General features: G+C 40.9%; 1 protein-coding gene across 6 annotated transcripts in view; it reads right to left on the bottom strand.

The window, feature by feature from the left end:
- LOC140716481 (ryanodine receptor 1-like) overlaps positions 1-24,280 on the bottom strand; it is a 560,721-nt gene that overhangs the window by 390,990 nt on the left and 145,451 nt on the right. For all 6 annotated transcript variants that reach the window (XM_073029249.1, XM_073029247.1, XM_073029248.1 and 3 more), the window contains 7 exons: positions 19,916-20,121; positions 17,293-17,467; positions 12,969-13,177; positions 8,201-8,562; positions 4,910-5,036; positions 1,959-2,119; positions 409-574 (listed from right to left, as the gene is read on the bottom strand). In XM_073029249.1, coding sequence (XP_072885350.1) covers positions 409-574; positions 1,959-2,119; positions 4,910-5,036; positions 8,201-8,562; positions 12,969-13,177; positions 17,293-17,467; positions 19,916-20,121 — 1,406 coding nt within the window. The remainder of the gene's footprint in view (positions 1-408; positions 575-1,958; positions 2,120-4,909; positions 5,037-8,200; positions 8,563-12,968; positions 13,178-17,292; positions 17,468-19,915; positions 20,122-24,280) is intronic.

The following is a 24,280-nucleotide window of genomic DNA, read 5'->3' on the forward strand; positions in this document are numbered from 1 at the left end:
TTGTAGGATGCTCTCCCACAGCAAGAAACAAACAAAATAATAACTTTATACTGATGATCAAAGATTTTAGCTAGAGATAAAAAACTGTAGATGCTATAATCATGTACAAAAAAATAAATGAATGGCTTGGTGAACCCGGAGGGTCAAGCAGCATCCGTTGGTCAACATATTGGGTTAGATGTCCGCGTCAGGAATGGTTTTAGCTAGGCAACAGAATTAAAGGAAGTGGATCCAAGATGGGTGGAAGTGCAAGGCTGAGGTCTGTTGTAATATAGCTGAATAGTGAGCAAATCTCCAAGGGTTGATTTATCTACCCGTTTCCTACCTTTCTATTCATATTTTTATTCCCTTAAGTAAAATACAGTAGTTAATTTTCTTAACCTCTTGCAGGTAAGAGAGTGAAATTACCTGAAAGTAGGTGTTTATGTCTTTTCCATTGGCTGTGAAAGTCATGAGGCCAGTAGCCAAATCGACAAGACATCCGATCTCCAGGTCGACATTACTCCGGCTTGCTTGCTGCGAGTTGTTACTAAATTCACCTCCCCAGACCATGTAACAATTGCTGCGCTTCATGCTGTCGGAAGAGCAAAAGATTCCAGCAATACTCAGATGGTTGACCTTGTTACATACAAAAGTGGAAGAGTAGTGTCTTACAATCCATTCAAATTCTACACTTAATACGAAGCCAAATTATACATTTATTGTTGAATGTTTAGGGTACTGAAAGCTTCTCGTAAATAGTGAGGTGCGATACCATTCATAACCTTTATGTTTTAAAATGCAATTACATAAAATTACAAAATGAAAAGTAGTTAATATATAAAACAAAGCACATTGTAATGATGATTACAAAATACTGAGTAAAATATTTTATGAAAAGAATCAGAAGCACCACTTGTATTAAGTCTAGATATATTAAGATGCCGTCTAGACAGATGATTCTAGTAAAGCTATAAATTTACAGTAGGTATCCATTAAAACTAACAAAATCGACATTTTGCTGACAGGAAAGTCTGTTTATATTACACAGACATTGTAAACCTGAAATTCAGAAAATGTTGATAAATCTGGTATATTTTAAACTGGAGGTTTACATTGCTCCTCAAATTTATTTTTCAAACTGTGTAAAGAAAGTAAATTCTTGCTGCTTTATATGTTCAGATATTCATTTGGAATCTTTTAGTTGACTAAATCTCATCAGAATTGTTGTAGACAGTACTGTACAAAAGGCACATATATGCATGTGGCTAAGGTGCCTAAGACTTTTGCACAGTACTGGGTGACGTGGAGTGGAGAGCAAGCTTATAAAGCTAGTGGGAGCAAAGGGTATTGGGAGTGCTGAGGGTGGAGCACCATGGGAGGGGTGTGGGACACGTGGCAGAGAAGGAGTGCCAGGGGCAGGGTAGGGCACAGTGCAGACACACCCAGCCCTGAGACACCAGGAGAGGTCACACGATTCCAAACAAATGGTTTATTGATCATTACACACAGTCTTGCTGGTGCTTCTCACTCACTTCACCTTTTCTGAAATATAATTCCCCTCTCCCTGCCCCTTTCCCACTCTGAGTCCATATCAGAATCAGGTTTATCATCACTCACACATCATGAAATTTGTTTTTTTTTCGCGGCAGCAGTACAGTGCAATACATAATATTACTGCAGTGTAAATGTCTTAGGCTCCCTAGCTATATACATGTCCCTAAAACTTTTACATACTGTAGTTTGTGTTACTAATTAAAATGAATGCAAAAAGACCCTATGCCATCCAGTAAAATATTTCCAAAAGGACAGTGACAACAAAGAAAATAATTCCAAGATAAATTGTAAAATATTTGTACATATTAGTAAAACAAAATGACAATTTGAATTCAGAAATTATGTGCAGATAATCATGTTTACAAAAATTAAACAGCAAAGTTTTTGGTAATTATAGTAAGCAGATTTAAATTCTCTGATACCTGTCGTGGACTTTTCCTTGGACATCTCCCACTGAAACAGTGACCGTGCGAACTTTGGATAAATCGAAGTTGCCGTCATATTGGTGAAAGTCTGGGGTCACCCAGCCGACCCACACACCACTTGGTTCCTGCCCAGCAAATATCCTCACGGAATAGTAATACTGTCAAAATAAAACACCAGATTAGAAACCACATCACTACGATTTTTCAGGGTTTTTGTAATATTGGGAACGAGACATTGCAGTGAACTAAATGCTGTCCTGAACTGGCAACAGATGGTCTATGCTCATGTCTCACTATAAAGTCATAACACTGAATTTAATAAAGCACACAATTTGTTAAGCACACAACTTATCAAGTAATATTGTTTTTGCTAATGTCCTCCACAGAGAAGAACCTTTAACTTTATTCTGTATGTCATCACTCCTTAATCCTCTGCAGTTAAAAGCAACTCATCGCCATTTTCACAGGGCCTGTAATTCTGATCTTCCCTAAAAATTCTTAAGATAGATTTAATTCTTATGGTTGAAAGTTATTTGTGGTCTTTACCAGGCGATTCAGCTGATTTTAATTCTGTAACAAGAGCTCATTAATATAAGACTCTCGTAAATAACATGACAGGAAATTGGAAGGAATTCCCATATGCAGAATAAAGTTGGGAACTGTGGAAGTAGGTCACATGACACCTTTTACAGAAAAGAGAGAAGTATCATAGAGCAACCCTGCAGAAGAATTTGTTAGAGGTATACAGCACAGAAAAAGGCCCTTCAGCCCATCATACCCATGCTGACCATTAAGTACTTTGCACTACCAATCCTATTTGGCAAAACTTAATCATGACCTTTCATAGCTCAATTTAAAAATCCCTTATCTAATTTGAAGTTACCTGCTAGCAACAATGTCTCAGGAAGTGCATTTCAGATTCCATCTACTCCTCTAGGCAGTAAAGTTCTTCTGCAGAACCTCTCTAAATCTTTCATTCACCCAAAATCCAGATATTCTAGTTTTAGGTAGATACTTCATTGATCCCAAAGGAAATTGCAGTGTCACAGTAGCATTAAAATAAAAAGTATGTTACCTCAAACAGTCTAACAGGAGGAGGTCATCGCTTCCCTGGCTATAGGTTGAGTCATTATAGAGCCTAATGGCTGAGGGTAAGAATGACCTTATATAGTGCTCTTTGGAGCAGCGCAGTTACTAAAAATGCTCCTCTGTTCAGCCAAGGTGGCATGCAGAGGGTGAGAAACATTGTCCAGAATTGCCAGGATTTTCCATGGGGTCCTTTGTTCTACCATAGCCTGCAGTGTGTCCAGTTTGACTCCTGTAAGAGAGCCAGCCGTTCTAATCACTTTATTGAGCCTATTGGCATCACCCGTGTTGATGCCATTGCCCCAGCACACTGTCGCATAGAAGATCATACAGGCAACAACAGACTGGCAGAACATGTGAAGGAGAGGCCTGCATACTCCAAACGACCTCAGTCTCCTCAGGAAGTAAAGGCGACTCTGGCTCTTCTTGTACATAGCCTCCGTGTTGGTGATCACTCAAGTTTGTCATCCAGGTGAACCCCCAGGTACCCGTAGGTCCTCCCCACATCCATGTCCTCACAATCAATAGTAACAGAGAGCAGTGCAGGCTTAGTCTTCCTAAAGTCCATCACCGTCTATTTTAGCTAACTGCTGTTGAGCTGCAGATGATTCAGCTTGCACCATTTGAGAAAGTCCTCCATCATGGCCCTGTGTTCATTCTCCCGTCCTGCCTTTATATGCCCAACTATGCTGAGTCATCAGAGAATTTCTGCAGACAACGTAACTCAGTGTTGTATCTAAAGACTGAGGTATACAGGGTAAACAGGAAGACAGCCAATATGATCCCTGATGGGGCCCCAGTGCTGCTCATAGCCATGTCTGACGCACAGCTCCAAAGCCGCACAAACTATGGTCTGCCAATCAGGTAGACTTTTAGATGTATATACCTCTAAACCTCCTCCAGTCTAAAGAGAAAAAACACATACCCTATCTATTCTCTCTTCATAATCAAAATGCTTCATCATCTTGGTCAATCACCCCTGTACCCTTCCCAGTGCAGTCAGATCCCTTCTATGTTCCAACCAGATCCCCAACTGTGGCTTAACCAATGCTTTATAAAGTTGTCCACTGTAAGCCCTCTGCTCTTCCATGTCCCAGCTAATGAAAGCATATATTCACCATCTGATCTATCCATGCTATAATCTTCACACCAAAGTTTCTCAAGAGCCCCAGGAACCTAAGATTCACTATGTCCTACAACTGCAACACTCCAGGAGACCTTGAAGCATGTTGAATGGTATGTTATTGTACAATAAACATCCATAAAATAGGCATCCATTAGTCTCGAGAGACCACGGATTTGCGCCTTGGGAAGTTTCCAGGGTGCAGGCCTGGGCAGGGTTGTATGGGAGACCGGCAGTTGCCCATGCTGCAAGTCTTCCCCTCTCCATGCCACCGATGTTGTCCAAGGGAAGGGCAAGGGCTGATACAGCTTGGCACCGGTGTTGTCGCAGAGCAATGTGTGGTTAAGCGCCTTGCTCAAGGACACAACTCGCTGTCTTAGCTGAGGCTCGAACTGGCAACTTTCAGATCACTAGACCAACGCCTTAACCACTTGGCCACGCGCCAACGCCTAGACTGTTAGGTACAGCATTAGAGCAGGTAGTTATGAACATGCAGTAAAATTTGAAATATGTGCCAAATGTTGTACATTTCTTTTTATTGGATTTCAAAGCGTGAAGTTGAGCTTTTGGAAATGTAATTAATGTAGATAGTTCAGTGCTATTCATAAATAAATCATCAATAACCTCATGAATAACATTGTAAATACTTTGTAACTTGAAAAGAATAGTCCCCAGCCAACAGCTTAAGACAGCAAATATTATTTCTTCTCATTCATTTTGGTTCCAGTTAGTTACTTACCGTGGTTGTGTTCATAATAATTTCTGGGTCATCCCTGTCATCTGGCACCACATCTTCTATTAAGCGAGGGACAGTTGGTATAACTGGTGGAGGAGCAATGAAGGCAGGCTTTTTTTTGAATAAGAACCTAAAAGACAGATAAAGGTAAACGAGTCATACATAAAAAACAGTAAGTGCTGGCACTGCTCAAAGTATCAGGCAACTTCTGTAGAGAAAGAGTTAACATTTTAGGATTTTCATCAGAACTGGAAATGGGTAAAGATGTAGTATACAGGATTTATAATTTAAGGAAAGGTTGAAAGGTTTCCTGTGTGTAATAGTAAGCTAGTAACGAAAGAACCAAGGAAAGATCTTGCAATATAGAAAGAATTAGGTAAGGAGGGAAGCTGCAAAATTAGATACAAGGATTGATTTTACATGATGGCACACTGACAGAATGTGGCCAAGCGATTCTTGGTAAACCTAATAATCTGTCAGCAACAAGGTAAATCACTTCAGTAGTTGGAGTCATTCCTTGTGCAAGGGAAGATGATTGTGTCTGTGAAGGTTGATTGTCACAGGCATCATTGTAAAGGTTCCTTAGGAAATTGTCCTCAGCCCAACCATCTTCATCAATGAACCTACTTCTCTCAGAAGGTTAGAAGTAGGGATGTTTGCTGATGATTACATATTATTCACTTTAATTCACATGAATGTAGACAACATTCAGATATGGTCTGGTGGTGTGTGGCAAATAAAATAATGCACCATTAAATGCAAAGATGAGTGGTTAAACTCCCATGTTTCAGAGATGACTAACAGCCATTTCCAACAAGTGAACGGTTAAGCACTCACCTTTGACATTAAATGACCCTATCATTACACCATCAAAATTTCAAGATCGCCCTTAACAAGAAAAACAACTGACGTAGCCACAGATGGAAAGCAGGTCACAAGCTGGGTCATCTGCAGAAAGTGACTCTTCTGATATTCCAAACTTTTTCACTATTTCCAAAACACAACTTGGAGTGCTATGGTATACGCTCCACTTGCTTTGATGACTGCAGCTTGACACTTTTCAGGGATAAGTAACCTCTCCATTCATACATTCACTTCACTAAGTTTTCACTTCTTCCACTACTGACACAATGTGGCTCCAGAGGTGCAATCGACACTCAGTGAGTGTATGTCCATGGTTTTCTGCTGCTGTACCCTATCCATTTCACAGTTCAACATATTGTGCGTTCAGAGATGCTTTTCTGCACAGCGCTTTTGGAACATGTGGTTATTTGAGTTACTGTCACCTTGAATCAGTCTGGCCATTCTCTCTGACCTCTCTCATTAACAAGGTATTTTCACCCACAGAACTGCTGCTCACCAGACATTTTATTTTTTTTGTTTCTCACACCATTCTCTGTAAATTCTAGAGACTGTTGTGCGTGAAAATCCCAGGATATCAGTAGTTTCTGAGATACTCAAACCACCCTGTCTGGCACCAACAATCAATCCCCAGTCAAATTCACTTGGATCATACTTCTGATGATTGGTCTGAGCAACAATTGAATCCTTGACCATGTCTGCATGCTTTTATGTATTGAGTTGCTGTCACATGAAGCGCTGATTAGATATTTGCATTAACGAGCAGGTTTACAGGTGTATCATAAAATGGCCACTAAGTGTATATCATGAACTGTAATTCCTGGGCCACTTCAGCAGCATCCCCCACCCATGTCTGTAGGAAATACCATTAAAAAAGCCAGAAGCAACATATGCATTTGGGAACAGCACCAAGACCTACAACATCCTAACTTGGAAATATATTGTTGTTTCTTCACTGTTTTTTAAATTAATTTTTTATGCATTTCTACAAAACAACTACAAAGTGAGGATTACTACAGTGCAAAATAAGCATATCAAATATATAATTCATAACAATAAGGAAAAAGCACCCAGAATAAAATCATATAAAGTTAGTATGCTCCCCACCCTCCCACGATAAAACTCCAGGCCAACCATTACAATATGTAAAAAAAACCACTAATCGGTGTGTTCGACCCCACAGAGCTGTAAATATGAATTTTAAAAATTATAATGTCTACTACCAAAACTATAGTGTAAATCCCATCAAAAACCATAAAACTTACAGAGAGAAAAAAAAGCTGAAAGTAAGGGATTAAAAAGAATAAACTTAATCTAAAGGGGAGTTATGAAAGTATTCAAGAAAAGGTCCCCACACCTTTTGAAATTTTATGTCTGAATTGAGACGTGAATAGTGAATTTTTTCAAGGTCTAAACAGGACATGATATCATTAAGCCATTGGGCTTGAGAGGGTGGGGCAACATCTCTCCACCCAAGGAGAACTAAGCGTCTAGCCAAAAGAGAGGCAGAAGATAATGTTCGACGTTTAGTGGGACTCAAACGCATGTCTGCCTCACCCAAGGTACCAAAAAAGGGCAATCAGAGGATTAGGTTTGTTTCTTCACTGTTAAAGGACTTAAAGGTTCCTTAAGGTTGTTATAACCAGGGGTGGTAATGAAGACAAGCTCCAACTACCTATTAAATGCTTCCAAAGGTGTGCGCCTCAAATGGCCTCTGATGACCAAGTCCAGCTCCTGGCCTTCATGTGTGGTTTAGCTACTAAGCCCAGCGGAACTGTTTCTACTGACAGGAGAAAGGGGAAAGGTGGGTTACTATTGCCTTAAAACCATTCGCTTTGGGCAGATGGGGCTCATCAGCCATAGTTGGTAGCTCACCTATGAGAAGGAAAACTCTGATCTCAAACCTCCGCTGTCTTGTGATTATACCCCGAGGGAAAAATCCGGAGCTGGAGTCCCTAAGGCAGTCCTACGTTGAGTTCAACGCTGACTGGAAACTCCTGCAACGCTGCTGGTGCCAAACTGTATCGGTGTCCGCCATTCCTTTGGGTTTATCAGATGCATGGACAGGGGAGCTTGGTCTCCATATCATACTGCACAGGCTTGCATATCCAGACAGCTAGGATGCAATACCATGGTCAAATCTAGAGGCCTCAATTATGAAAAAAAGATCTAAACCAGCTGCATTATGGGAAGTGGAAACAAAGTTAGTAATGACTGAGCTATGTCACACTGATACAAAAGGGTGAATGGTTTTCTCTGTTGTGAGGTTTCGATGATTCGAGTGAACTATTATTGATCCAAAGAAAAAGCAAAGTCCCTCCTTTGGTAATAGAAACTAACACCATAAAAAGAAATACCGTTGACAACTATAATTGGACTTTGATCATCTCAGCAATCCCTGTGTTCTCTTCAAATAACTTCAAAATCACTAACCTAGTTTTGGATTTACTTTTTTCAGAGGAGGAATCTTTATCATTCTCTGCTTTGGCCTGTTCTTTAGGTGCCTCCTTAAAGTTCTCCTTCTCGTTGGCAGGTGTTTCAGTTTGAGTTCGGCTGGCGGACTTTTTAAGGACTTCAAACTCTGAATCCATATCAATATCTTCAACTTCTTCTTCTGGGATTGTCATTCTGGTCAATGGTGTAGTGCCAGGGGTGCACTTGAAAGTGTCGTGGAACTCAACAGGCATGCTGAGCCGGAAGAACAGCATGTCGGTGTTGCTGTTCTGAGATCCAAAGGTTTTATGAGAAGCTTTCAAACAAGGGGGACTGTCAACTGTTCCATCAATTCTAGTAATCTGCACGAAGACAGAGAAAAATGTAGTGTGTAAATAATTTTATAAATAGTACTGTACAACTCAAAACAATACTATCTAAATTTTCCCCAAACTTAATTCAAAATAAGTGCTGAGGATTATCTTCCACATGAAATAATGGCTTCATAAAAATTATTTTGCCAGTAATTATTGTCACAGAAAATTTAGCTTTAAGTATTCACTGTCTACTCAGAGCTATCATGGAATTTTATAACATGAATACAGAAACAAAGAAACATAGAAAACCTACAGCACAATACAGGCTCTTCGGCTCACAAAGTTGAGCCGAGCATGTCCCTATCTTAGAAATTACTAGGGTTACCCATAGCCCTTTATTTTTCTAAGCTCCATGTACAATATATGTAGAGTAATAAAGGTAAATGTATTTTCTCAAACTCTGTGGAAAAATATCTAACCAAAATGCTGTTTTCAACCAAATCTAACCAAAAATGGCAGAGAATGACTAGACAGCAAGTAGAACATATTCACTCCAAAAGGACAATGTTTGTGGATGACTAACAGGCTTGTTCCTGTGGCCTCACAATCTTTCACAGTTCTTTACCCCTAGCTTTCACCTATCAAGTTTATCTATTCCAAAACAAAAAACATGAAATGCAGAATGCACTCAGGAAGTCAACATCATTGGTGGGGAGAGAACAGAATCAAAAAGCTAAGAGAAGAAACATTTACCTGAAGTGGGAAAGTGAGGAAACAAACACATTAATTTGTAGAGCTAAGAAGAAATGTCTGCAAAAGGATTTAAGGCAAAGCTATCAAAGTTACAATGATTTTAAATATCATCAGTCAGAGGCTACTGATGTGTAATTCCTCAAAGCACAGAAACACCACCATCAGCCCAATCAAGTACTCACTGACCATCAGTGGACTTATCTACATACATCCCAATCAAAATGTCTGAGAACTCATCATTACTTCCTGGGACAGGATCCTAGGCAGCCCCTTCTTTATCTTGTTAAATTTACTCTTACATTAAACAAACTTTCCTTTAACTCTTCCAACTTTCTTGAACTGAAAGGCTTGCAATGTGAACTTGGTCAGTCCCAAACTGAGCTGGTATCTTCATTGGTAACATGGCGTAATTCTTGTTATAGTCCTTATTCACACTTTCTCCTCAATGACTATATCAACATTAGCTTTCCTGTTATACTGATGACTGTACCGATGCTGCTTCCCACATGTTTGTGCAACTCAAAATACTTAATAGTTTTGCTGCCAATTTCCATCTTGCTTTTGCTTTCACACATCTGTCTCTTTTCTTCCCTTTCTTGACATCTTAATTTCCACTACAGAATATACCGAAGGTGAGCATCAATATTCATTACAAGCCAAGGAACTAAGCCATTTTGACTTGAGTTCTTCCCATCCTGCTTTCTACAAGGACTCTATTTCACTCTCCCAGTCTCCCTAAGTGTTATATTCAATTTCAGAACTTTTCATATCAGTGCCTTTAAGACATTTTGCTTTTCCCTTAACTATGATTCTCTATCAGTTGACCAGCTCTCTCAATCATGTTTTCTTTATTTCCCAACTCCACTCTCAGCTTGAACTCTGCTTCCAGCCAGAGCAAGAATAGAGTTTGTCTTGTCCTCACCTTCCAAATAATTCTGACGGCTCCAACCGGATTCCACCACTTTCTTCTCCCAGCGTTTGGAAGAGACCCCTTCCTCTGCAATTCTCTGGGTCCACTCTTACATTTGCAACAGCCACTTTCTCATGGAATTGCGTGATTTATAATATCTATCCTTTTAACTTTTCCATTCCCACCATCTTTCCAGTAGCCTTTCTAAGTGAAACTCTCATTTCTTCTAACTTACCGTACTGTATTCAGCACTCAGTCTGGTCACCCCTATATTGGAGAATACAGCTCAGGGGTGAACGGCTCACTGAACATGAACTTCCAGCCACTTGTCACTTAATTTTCTACAGGTCTTTGGTCAGTGGTTACCTATACTTGTTAAATTGTGTCTAACATAAGCTTGTGGAACAGTATCTCTTTTTGAGGGCCTTCAATTTTAATACTGAATTGAACAATTTCAGGTAACTCCATTTTCATTTTCTCCTTCGACAAGAGTGGCTGCACTTTTGCTTCTGTTGTTATCTTTTTTGTCTTTCCCTTCCTGATTTTAGACTTTGGTCTGTGGTCTCTCTTCCCGCCATCACGGACATTTACAACACACGCTGCATCCGCAAAGGAAACAGCATTATGAAGGACCCCACGCACCCCTCATACAATCTCTTCTCCCTCCTGCCGTCTGGGAAAAGGCTCCGAAGCAGTCGGGCTCTCACATCCAGACTATGTAACAGTTTCTTCCCCCAAGCTATCAGACTCCTCAATACCCAGAGCCTGGACTGACACCTTGCCCTATTGTCCTGTTTATTATTTATTGTAATGCCTGCACTGTTTTTGTGCACTTTATGCAGTCCTGTGTAGGTCTGTAGTCTAGTGTAGCTTTCTCTGTTTTTCTTTACGTAGTTCAGTCTAGTTTTGGTACTGTGTCATGTAACACCATGGTCCTGAAAAACGTTGTCTCATTTTTACTGTGTACTGTACCAGCAGTTATGGTCGAAATGACAATAAAAGTGACTTGACTTGCAGCTTATCACAGACATGCCCCATTTGTTCCTCTCCTTCCCCTTTACAACTTAACATGCTTGTTTTCTTGCTTCTAAGAATTCTGACAGTCAAAGTCAAGAGTATAGTCATATGCACAGGTAAACATAGGCACTCGTGCAATAAAAGAAACTTACCTGCAGCAACATCACAAGCACATAGCATCATATTGCATAAGCAGCACTGGCAAAAAAAAGCATTTCTAAATTTCAAATCTATCTCTATCATCTTTCACATTGCTTGACCAGCTATGCTCCCAGCATCTTCTGGTTCTATTTCAGATTTCCAGCATCTGCAGCTTTGTGCTTCAATATCCAAATGTTGGCATCCTGAATCGATCATCAACTCGCAAAGATTACTTCACCGATTCACAACTCTCCAAGTGGAATGGTTTTTCCTGCCATCTATTGTGGATCCCCAGCATTATATTTTACATACCTTTACTCACTGATTCTGAAACTTTCAATCATTAAAATATCAGAATCAGAATCAGGTTTAATATCACCAGCATATGTCGTGAAATCTGTTGACTTTGTGGTATGTATTATAGTTAATAAAGCAGTGTGGTAGTGTTCATAGATTCAATGTCCATTCAGAAAGCTGATGGCAGAGAGGAAGAAGCTGTTCCTGAATCACTGAGTGTGTGCCTTCAGGCTCCTGTACCTCCTCCCTGATGGCAGAGGGGAAGAAGCTGTTCCTGAATCGCTGAGTGTGTGTCTTCAGGCTCCTGTACCTCCTCCCTGATGGTAACAGAGTTCTCAAAGCATGACCTGGGTGAAGGGGGATCTTAATAATAGATGCTGCTTTTTAGAGGCATCGCTCTTTGAAGGTGTCCTGGACACCATGGAGGCTAGTACCCATACGGAGCTTTTTGCCATTTCCATCTTCTTCATCTTATAATTTTAAATACTCACACTAAAATAACCCATGTTCTGATAAAAAGACACTTCCCCCAATTTATATTGTAAGCAAATTTAATGCAGCTTGAATGAAATTGAGCAAATGGAATGATGGAGTTGCACTCAATGAATTCCAGCTTTGCACATGATCCCTTCAGCTTCTTGACTGACAATCAGTTAAAATCAGTTACCTCTCAAAGTTTACAGATGCACCATCTTCCATTAGTTCTGATAAAAATCTTATTAGGATAAAATATTAATAATTTTTCCCTCCTTAAATGATGCCTGACCTACTTCCAATATTTATTACTGTATTTTTGTTTTAGACTTCTAACATCTGTAATTTGTTTTAGCTTCATAGAGGATCCACATAATCCTTTACCCTTGGAGTGGCACGGTAGCGTAGTGGTTAGCACAATACTTCACAGTTGCAGAGACACGGGTTAAATTCCCACCGCTGCCTGCATGGTTTAGACGTGCTGCCTGTGACCATGTGGGTTTCTGCCAGTGCTCCAGTTTCCTCCCACAGTTCAAAGATGTACCAGTTAGTAGGTTAACTGGTCATTGTAAATTGTCCTGTGATTAGGCTAGGATTAAATTGGGGAATTACTGGGCAATACAGCTCAAAGGGCCAGAAGAGCCTATTCTGCGCTGTATCTCAATAAATAAATAATATCAACATTTTTTTAAAGCACAAAGCCCACATGTGCGCAGCAATTCAATTAAGTATTTTGTACAGCTTCACAAAGCAATGATATCAGTTTACTGTTAGAACAGACTTGTTACTTATTAGTGATCGACTACAATGTTTATAGGCTACATCATTTGTACAGAAGTATTTTTTAAATCAAACTTACCTCAACATGGCTATTGTCACTGGGAACAGGAACAAACTGAGGCAGACTTTTACTGAACCACATGGTGATGTCCCGTTTCATATTTACTGCAAAGGGCTCAAAGCCTTCCTGTAACCCACATATGGTGAAATATCTCAGGCTGCTAACATTTTGGCCCAGGTTAATGCGCCCGACCTGAGAAAGTCCCAGGCTGCACACAGGAATGAACCCTGGAAAATAAACTTAGATATCAGATTGAGAATCCAAAAGTGAGAAGGCAAAAGTGAGCAAAGTGATGGAAGACAGGAACTGATAAACTGAGCAGAGTACTGGAACTTAATTCTCAATGGTGTTGATGCATTTTGGAAGGTCAAATAAAATACAATGAATGGTAGGAGCCTACAGAGCATGGAGGAATGGAGGTAGAAGTCCAAAGATTCCTGAATGCTCTCTGGTTAGTGCTTTGCTCTTAATTTATTCACAGAATCTCTTAAGATTCTCCTTTACCTTATCTGCCAGGGTTATCTGATGTCTCTTTTAGTCCCTTCAAATTCCTTTCTTAAGTGAATTGCTACATCATAGAGGGTCATACAGTAAGGAACTGGCCCTTTGGTTCACCGGCTGTATTCTAACTAAGATGCCCATCCAAGCTAGTCCCATTTCCCTCATCCATCTCACAGATTCCTCAAGGGATGTGCTTCATCCCAACTACCTGCATCTGAAATATTCTTTCTCCTGACCGGAGTTAGCTTTGAGGCCCAGCAACCTTTGCAGCAGAAGAGAGGAGCCAGCAGATTTTAAAACATGTTTTGTAGTTATAAAAGGGAAGTAGGCACTAATGGGAGTGACATTTGGAGAGCGGTTCTGTTCAATGTGCGTGTTTGAGTTTGAAGCGCTAAGGCTTGAGCAAAGATAAAGAATGGTGATAAGAGACAAGGTAAGTAAGGGTAAGGTTTCTCAATTTTAGAGCATCGGGATGGCAGATCATGCTTGTTCTGCAGGATGTGGGAGATCAGGTAGACTTCCAGTCTCCTGAAGGACTACTCCTGTTGGAAATGTGTCCGGTTGCTGTCTCTCGCTGGAGATGGAGCTGAAAGCACTTAAGATAATCTGGTTTGCTGACAGCATCATAGTCAAATGTTTCAGTGAGGTGGCCATATCTAATGTGCAGGTAGTTGGAGTAGACAGAGACTGAGAAATAAGGGGATGGTCAACTCGTTGGGATTGTACTATCAGCCTCAAGTAGTTAACAGAAATTAGAGGAACAAATATGCAGGGAGATTGCAGAACATTGCAAGAATAATGCGGTTATCATAGTAAGTAACTTCTCCAGTATAGACTGAGGGCTAAGGGTTTAGATTGAGTGGAATTTAAGTGTGTTCATGAAACTTTCCTCAGGCAATATATAGGAAGTCCTACTAGGGAGAGGGCAGAGCTCAACCTACCCTTGGGATATAGGCAAGACAAGTGACTGAAGTGTCAGTGGTGGAGCACTTTGGGACCAGTGAACATAGTTCTGATAGTTTTAATTAAGTTATTGGAAAGGGACTGATCTGGTCGACAAATTAAAGCTTTAAATTGGAGTAGGGCAAATTTTGATGGTATTAGGCAGGAACTTGAAAAGGTTGATCTGAGTAGATTGCTTGCAGGTAAAGCAGGGGTTCTCAGCCTTGGGTGTATGCAGTTAATGGTCCAAGGACCCCTTGGTTATTGGTAGGGATCCATTAGAAAAGGTTGGGAACCCTGAGATAAAGGAGCATCTGGCAAAGGGGAATGGCCACAAAGGTACTCTGCAAAGTTTGGTACGTCAGCAAAGACACTTACAAATTTTTATAGGTGTACATTGGAGAGCATTTCAACTGCTTACAGCTTAGCCTGGCATGGAGACTAACAGACAGGACCACAAGAGGCTGCAGAGGGTTGTGCACTCAGTCAGTTCTGTCACTGGCACAACACTCCCCACCATCCAAGAGGCGGTGCCTCTGTTCTGTGGAACAGAGGGATCAAGAATACAACAATACAATTCCCTCATAAAGTTGTCACAGGTAGACAGGATTCTGAAGAAGGCAGTTGGCACCTTCATCAGTCAGGGTAATAAATACAGAAGTTGGACTGTTATATTGCATTTGTACAATGGTGAAACTGCATTTGAACTACTGGGTTCAGTTTTGGTTACCCTGTTGTTGGGAAAATGCCATCAAGCTGATAAGAGTTCATCGGAGATTTATGAGGATGTTGCCAGGACTTGGGGGACTGAGCTCTGGAGAGAAATTGAGCAGGTTGGGACTTCTTTTCATTGGACCATAAGAGAATGAGGAATGACCTGACAGAGGAGAATACAATGATGAGTGGAATGGATCGGATGAATGTGCAAAGTCTTTATCCCAGGTTTAGGAAATCAAGAACTACAGGAATAGAACTTAAGGTGAGAGGAGAGAGATTTAGTGCATCATTAGGTAGGTACCTTATCAGAAGATTTAATAAAACCTATTTTACAACATCTACTGCCCTCTCATCAATCACCTTTGTCACCTCAAACATTTATGAGACATGACCTCTCCTGTACAAACATGCTGACTTTTCCTCACAAGTCCATGCATTTTCCAGATCCTATCCATAAGGATCTTCTTCAGTCATTTTCCCATCATTGTAGTTTCACAGTTTGTCTCTATTGCCCTTCTTAAACAGAGACTTTTTGGCCATGTCTAAGACCATGCCTAGGACTAAAGAGAATGCAAAGATGTCAAATGTATTCCCTTCTGTATAAGACCATAAGATTCAGGAGCAGAATTAGGCCATTTGGCCCATCAGGTTTACTCCACCATTTCATCACGACTGATCCATTTATCTTCTCCGCCCCAATCTCCTGCCTTCTCCCCGTATCCCTTCATGTCCTGACCAATCAAGAATGCATCAACCTCTGCCTTAAATATACATAAAGACTCCACCTCCACAGCTGTCTGTGGCAAAGAATTCCACACAGTCACCACTCTCTGGCTAAAGAAATTCCTCCTCATCTCCATTTTAAAAGGACAACCTGCTGTTCTGAGGCTGCGTCCTCTGGTCCTAGACTCCCCACACCATAGGAAACATCCAATCCATATCCATTCTATCATGATGCCTTTCAACATTCGATATATTTCAATAAGATCACCCCTCATTATTCTGAATTCTAGTGAATACAGACTCAGAACCATCAGACACTCTTCATATGACAAGCCATTCAATCCTGGAAACTGTTTCATGCATCTCCTTTGAACCCTCTCCAATTTCAGCACATCCTTTCTAAAATAAGGGGCCTAAAACTGCTCACAATACTGGAATGAAGCTTATAAAGCCTCAACATTACATCCTTGCTTTTATATTTTATTCTTCTTTAAATCAATGTTAACATCACATTTGCCTTCCTCATCACCAACTCATCTGCAAATTAATCTTTACAGGATCCTGCACAAGGACTCCCAAGTCCCTTTGCACCTCAGATTTTTGAATTTTCTCTCCATTTAGAAAATAGTCTACTCTTTTATTTCTTCCACCAAAGTGCATTACCATATACTTCCCCACACTGTATTCCATCTGCCACTTCCTTGCCCATTCTCATGATCTAAGTCCTTCTTAGTAGCCTCTTTACTTCTTCAAAACTACCTATTCCTCCACATATCTTCGTATCTTCTGCAAACTTTGCAACAAAGCCATCAATTCCATTATCCAAATCATTGACAGAGAACATAAAAAGCAGTCCCAACACAGACCCCTGTGGAACACCACTAGTCTCCGGCAGACAACCAGAAAAGGCCTTTATTCTCACTCTTTGCCTCCTGCCAATCAGCCACTGCTTCATCCTGTAATACCATGCTCTCTTAACTTGTTAAGCAGCCTTATGTATGGTACCTTGTCAAAGGTCTTCTGAAAATCCAAGCAGACAGAATCATCCGATTCTCCTTTGCCTATCCTATGCATTTAGAACAAGGATGATTTTTAACTTACTAACTGTAATATAATACTATCAGATCTTTGGAGGTGTCAGCCAGTTAAGTTTTTGGCATATTATGATAATTGTGCACATTGTGTTGCAATATTTTGAAAGCTAGATGTTATTTTCCACCATTAAACCATCCTACTGAAATGTCTTTTTCCAATTAACTATGTCATGAAATGGATATCAAATTACACTTCCATCTTCATTGACAAGGATCATCAGAGGATTACTACTTGCAGACAATGCTGTTTTCTGAGGTGACAGATTATTATTCTGTGACAGCTTTGACATCACTGGAATAATTCTCTGAAAAACCAAAATAATAAATGATCTCACACATCTTTCAAAATCCCTACAATAACTCACCATCGCCAACTTCAATGTCCTTGAAAGCCAACTCGGAACCAGAGTCTCTGATGAGCATCTCGCCGTTAAGCGTGAACATGATGTGCATTTCATTTAGGTCAATCATACAACCAACTACATCGCCAGGTTGCCACGTACGTCCAAAAGGCTCACTCCCTATATGCCAGCGCTGACCCTGAGGTAATATGGAGAGAGATACTTAGGAGTCTGCAGCCGACACAAATCTCATTGGTGTGGAAGAACATTTCGAATATAGGGTTAAAAGAGCAGACTGTTGCTAAAGCTTTGTGATCTTGTGGGCATTCTGTGTTTTCCAATTAAGTTGCAAATCTACATAACAAAGATCATTGTGAGATCACCGATACCACTCCTTACAGAGATAACACAGCTGCATAAACAAAGTAAGTGTAGACAAAGGTGCCACAGACCCTGAGAAGAGACTCTATTGACAGTCAACTCTTTGACATCTAAGAGGGATACTGGTTTTAGTCATCTGTCTGCCTCCAGAAATAAACACAAGCTGATTTCCTTGCAACTCAGAATTCCACACACGTGGACTCCATGATATCATGTTAAAATCAGAGATTCGCCATTTGAAGTCTGGTATCAAGCTCTATTTTAAAATTCCCTGACAAACGGTTAAATGGTTTTAGCAAATAGGTAAACATAGCCTCAAAATAAGCAAAACTTGAAGCAAAACAGTTTTTTGTGTTCCGCAATTTCAAAAGGGTAGTATGACATTTACAGTAATGAAACCACTCGATCAGCACTACAAACATATGAATTTGTACACCATGCATGAGCTTCCTCTCAAGCCTTTTTGACGAAGCCCATCAACATATCTAGACCCTCCTCCTTCACTTTATTCAGCTCCTTCTTAAATGAATCTATATATTTAGCTCAGCTAATCCTTGTCAAAATGAGTTCTAAATTTTAAACACAAACTGTGTAGAGAAACTTCTCAGGTATTTCCTGTGGGACGGTGGAAGGATAGAAGCAATGGAGAACCCAACAGTGTATCAGCTAAGGAGATGACTTAAAAATCCAATTCCAACCTCTGAACTGTAACCTGGTCAGGGAGGTTCCTTTAACTGACTCCAATTATTGAAGAATTTAAAGTGCCTCTGAAGTCTGTTTCTGCTTTACAGCTCATCAAGACCCTGCTTCTACAAAAACAGCCTGGAGACTGGGCTGCATGTCGTTGGCCACCACGGAACAGTTCTAGATTATGTGTGCAAAATGCATGGCCCCTCAGAGGATACTGGAACGAAAAGCACCGGCTTTCTCGTCTATGTGACAAATCCCAAACCTTGCTTTATGATTTCCTTTGCACTGAAATTGGGCGATGAAGCACGAAGAAGCAGGATGTACATGCTCCATTTGCTACTATCTTCTTTACATCTCAAAGCTTCCAACACTATAGTCAGGTCACCCTTCTTTTATTTTGCAACTTTTCTTGATAGGTATTCTGGTATTATTTTAGTAACACTTCTTCCCAGCTTCCCTGGTGCTTCCAAATCATTTCTATTTACAGAGCTTCTTAATTAAATCTTTAACATAAGCTTGTTACTTTCAATTTCTATTCCTCTGCAAAATTTTCCAGTGCTTTTGTCTTCTGCTTTTTTTATATATGGGGTTTTATAACTTGTGTCACTATATTTAGTCTTTAATTTAGTTGTACCCTGCCCCTCTTAGAGATACACATTTTCCAAGGAGTAGATGCCTGCATCTTTCCTACCTTGGAGCTAACTCGTACCTAAATATACTGATATTCATTTACCAATTACCTGCTTCAAAGTTTATTACCTCTCTGTAGTTTACCTTTCAGCAGTCAAACTAATTTTTTTTTACTATCGGTTACAATGTTGCACATAAAAGTGATTGAAACTATTTAAGAGCAATTAAACAATAGTGAGTTTTGCCTCTTTTCATTATATGTGGATGTCATTACTAATTATAAAACATTAGAGTTCATGTATAGGCTGGATATGTCAGGGGTGACATGAAAGGGAAAAGGAAAGGGTGAGATCAGACATGATCATGGTCCAGTAATTCTCGCTGGTGAACGCTATACTTGAATTCTTACCACCTGAGCTTACTGTAATGCTTTATCTTCACTCACTGTCTAGACAAAGGAACATGAAGATTAATTGTAAACACAAGTATTTGACTCCCATCCACTCCATAATGCACTGGTTAGGCACAGGAGTACATTCAGCCAGAGACTCATTCCACTGAGATTTAACACTGACCGTCATAGGAAGTTATTCCTGCCTGTGGCCATCAAAATTTACAACTCCTCCCTCGGAATGTCAGCCCATAGGCTGGTCCTGGACTTATTTCCACTTGGCATCATTAACTTATTATTATTTAATTATTTATGGTTTTATATTGCTATATTTCTACACTATTCTTGGTTGGTGCGGCTGTAACAAAACCCAATTTCCCTCGGGATCAATAAAGTATGTCTGTCTGTCTGTCTGTACACTGCAGTTGCTGTGGTCAAATCAACATGTACAACACGCTGGAGGAACTCAGCAGGTTGGGCAGCTAATTGTTCATTTCTGGAGCTGTGCAATAGCAATTGAATTGTAAATTTCAAGAGAAAAAAAATGCAACGAACCTTAAATCCATTAAACACAAAGGCAAGGTCATCAGCACCCAGCGGTATATCAGGCCTGCAGTCAGGCCGCGCCCATCCTACCCTCATTTCCCCGACGGTTACAGCTTCAAACTCAAAGTACCACTTTCCACTCTTCACCGCATACGACTTCTCAGCACGAAACAGCCGCACCTTTTCAGTGCGGCCTTTGCCTGTAATATGGGCAGCTGGCAAAAGAAAAGAACGTGAGTGATTAAAACTGAACGTTAAGTAACATGACATACAGAAATGGTAATTATTTAAATCTCCCACCCTCAACCTGCAAGATCATCTACAAATCCCCTCAGTTCCCAAATTGTCCTTCAAGCACACTGCATTCACTGTTAACACTCTGCATATTGGTGGGAGTTGGTGGTGCTTATTTAAATTTTCCTCATGTAAGCCGATATCGATTCATGTTATCTTGGGCCATTTGCATCAGAGTCTTGGGGTCTTTGCATAAGACAGAGACAGATGCTCAGCAATGCCATTTGAACATACACAGCACTATGTCCTTCAAACAGGCCATGAGGAGATGCTTACCAAAGAAAGTCACGCAGACCTTACTTAACTCATTGAAATATGTGACCTTGCCTTACATCAAGAATATATCCGAAATGACAGCTCGACTGCCTGAACTTCAAGGTATCGTAATTGCACACAAATCAACAGCGACTTTAAGGAAACTTGTCTCATGAACCAAGGCATCACTAAAGACAACTGACAAATCAACGTAGTGTACAGGAGACTGCAAAAAGAACTATGCTGGCCAGACAGGACCTAAGCTCTCAACTCGTTTACAGGAACACAAACTGTAAACACATGTACAGAGTCATGATCTACTGTCTCTTGAGCTCAGTACATGAAGACCGAGAAGGTCACCACTTTAACTGGGACACCACAGAGGTTCTGGCGCAAGCAAACACGGAACATGCACGAGAATTTTTAGTAGTGTGTCTCTCTCCTTCTGTAAACAGACATGTACAAATAGATGCCATCTACAAAGTCCTAAGAGCCACAGAAACACGAGCCAATAGATTGCAAGGGTCAAGTGAAGGGCTGGCCAATCGGGATTGAGGTAAGCAAACTGGGAGCTATATAAATGTGAGTGCTCCCAGAGAGAAACACCTACAACTGCGCACTGATGATGTCATCTCGATTGATAATGAAACGCCTGCAAGCTAATTGCCAAACTCGGCAAACAACGTAATATCAAAGGCCATGAATGTAGACAGACATAATTCAGGGTCCAATACTTATCATTAATGTAGCCCACATTAATGATAAGTATTGGGCCCTGAATTATGTCTATCTACATTCACTATCTACAGTGCAACCTACCAACCAGAAATTTAACCACCTTTTTTTCTACCTGGCAATATCTACATAGATAATACCTTCACCTACCATGGTCTCATCAGCTCTTAACTATATGTAACAAGCTTTGTGGAATAAATTCTAAAATATGTTTTCACCAAGAAAATGTGTCCGACACAAAACTTTCCATAAACCATTTTAACACTGTCTAAGTGAATCGTGATCTACTAAGTAGATGTTGTTATATCCTTCATAATTTTTTCCAGTAATTTGCCAACTGACATCTGGTTAATTGCTTTATTGTTCCTTTTTTCCTCTCCCTCCTTTCGTGAAGACATTGAGTTACAGTTGCTACCTTCCCATCTGCTGGAACTGTCCTGCAACTGAGGAATTTCAGTAGATTTTATTTGGTCATTTTTCAGAATCACGCCATCTGTGATTCATCCTAATAGCAGAGTCATTGGTGAATTTGTGTACGGCATTGGAGTGATACAGTCATGTGCATATAGGGATTAGAGCAGGGGTCTACACCAGCAGTCTTGAAATGCACCAGTGTTGATGATCAGCAAAGAGATGTTGTTACGAATCCTCAATGATTGGGGTCTGCTGATGAGGAACTCAAGGATCCAGTTGCAGAAGGAGGTGCAGAGCTTCAAGTCATGAAGATTGATAGGCTTGGTGAGATGACTGTGTTGAACGCTGAGCCGCAGTTAATGAATAGCAACCTAACATCAGTGTTCCTGTTGTGCAGATTGCACAGAGAGAAGAGCAAGAGAAATCATACCTGCTGTGGCAATAGGCGAAAGGGATCCGATCCAGGTAATCTCAGAAGGAGAAGTTGATTCACACTAAAACTAACTGTGGCAAATTCACTGAGGTCCGCTGACAAATCTTTGGACGTGGCCTAGTCCACCGACTCAAAGCCAGCCCAAGCTCGCTCCACCACCTCTTCACAGCCCTCTTCACCGGCACTGTGCTCTTCAGTCTTGGTCCGTACGCAGGCAGAAGATGCACAACTGTGTCACCTGATTTACCAAGGTGCAGGAAAAGAATGGAGTGGAAGGTGTACTTGATGCAGCAGTAGTTGAGTGTGCTGGGTCCTCTCGTGCTGCAGGTGACGTGTTAATAGTAGATAAGCAAAGGCTTTTTCAAACTGGCCTGATTAAAGTCTCCTGCCACATGGGGTGATGGGGTATGCAGATTCGTTCTTGTTGATTACGGCATTTAGGTCCTCAAGCACTGGCTGAATATCTGTCTGAGGTGATACATAGACTACAGTCAGGAAGGCAGAGGAGAACTCTTACAGTAGCTAGAAAGGTTGGCACTTTAGTGCCAGATGTTCAAGGTCAGGGACAAGACCTCCACATCCATGCACCACAATGTTTTATCACAAAGCAGATCCTGTCGCCTTTTTTTCCTGCCACTTTTGAAGGAAATCAGGAGGGCTAAGAGAAGGCATGAGGATGCTCTGGCAGACAACGTGAAGGAGAATCTAAGGGCTTCTACAGATATATTAACAACCAAAGGATAGCAAGAGACAAAATTGGTCCCCTGGAAGATCAGGGTGGTAATCTATACGTGGATCTGAAAGAAATGGGGGAGGTCTTAAACAGACTTTTTTTGCATCTATACTTGCACAGAAGATGGACACAAGAGCCTATAGACGTGAGGCAATGTAGCAGCGAGGTCATGGACCATATACAGATTACAGAGGAGTTGTTTCTTTCTGTCTTGAGGCAAATTAGGGCGTATAAACCCCCAAGGCCTGACCAGGTGCTCCTTCCGACCCAGTGGGAGGCTAGTGCAGAAATTGCAGGGGCCCCTAGCAGAGATATTTAAGACATCTTTAGCCATGGGTGAGCTGCTAGAGGATTGGAAGATAGCTGATGTTTAAGAAAGGCTCTGAGAATAAGCCAGGAAATTAGAGGCTGACGAGCCTGACGTCAGCGGTGGGGAAGTTACTGGAAGGTATTCCAAGGGCCTGGACATGTATGAGGCTGACTAGCGATAGTCAACATGGCTTTATGCATGGTAAGTTGTGTCTAACCAATCTTAGAGTTTTTTGAGGAAGTTACCAGGAAAATTGAGGAAGGTGAGGCAGCAGATGTTGTCTACACGGACTTTAGCCTTTGATAAATTCCCACATTTGAGGTTGTTCAAGATGACTCAGGATGAGGTAGTAAATTAGACACATCAGATTCTGGAAGAAGCTAGAGAGTGGTTGCAGATGGTTGCCTCTCTGACTGGAGGCCAGTGACTAGTGGTGTGCCGCAGGGATCGCTGCAGTGTCCATTGTTGTTTTTCCATCGATATCAAAGATCTGGATGATACTGTGGTAAACTGGTCAGCAAATTTATGGCTGACACCAAGACTGGTAGTAGACAGTGAGTTAGACTATCAAAGCTTGCATTGGGATCTGGACCAACTGGTGAAATAGGCTGAAAAATGACACGTAACATGCTGTAATGTTTCACTGCTAATGTAATGGTTTCTCTGTAGCAGCAGTGTTTGGAATATGACTGGAGATAACGGGGGCTTTGGAATGTGTGCCGGCCAATGAGAGGCGTGTTGTTTCTTTCTTGTGGGTCTGAGAGAAGGTATTCGCGCACTTTTGTTTGGCGGAAGATGGAGAGAGAAGATGCCAGAATGGGGATGTCGTAGCCTACAGGATGGAGTGAACTTGGAATGTGGTCAGGAGTCAATGCCAGGGGTAAAATCAACGGAGAACAACCAGACGGGAAAACCGTGAGCTCCAACGTTGCGCATTAGACTGTTTCATGAGAATAGGCCCTTCTTCTTTTTTGTTTCTTTACTAACCCTATAGTCAAATTAAGAAATACAAAGCTCAGTCGTTTAACTGCATATTGTGTACTGTTTGTTATTTCATGGTACTGATTTGTAACAGGGGAACACATCAGGCAGCATCTACCCAAACAAGATTTCTCAAGTTTGACCAGGCCGGTGGTGGTTGTCCTCCTCTAGATCAAGCTGCTAGCCGAACCTGAGGGTTACAGGGCAGATCAGGCCAGG

Source organism: Hemitrygon akajei, chromosome 25 (assembly GCF_048418815.1).
Source record: "Hemitrygon akajei chromosome 25, sHemAka1.3, whole genome shotgun sequence".
NCBI classification, from domain to species: domain Eukaryota; kingdom Metazoa; phylum Chordata; class Chondrichthyes; order Myliobatiformes; family Dasyatidae; genus Hemitrygon; species Hemitrygon akajei.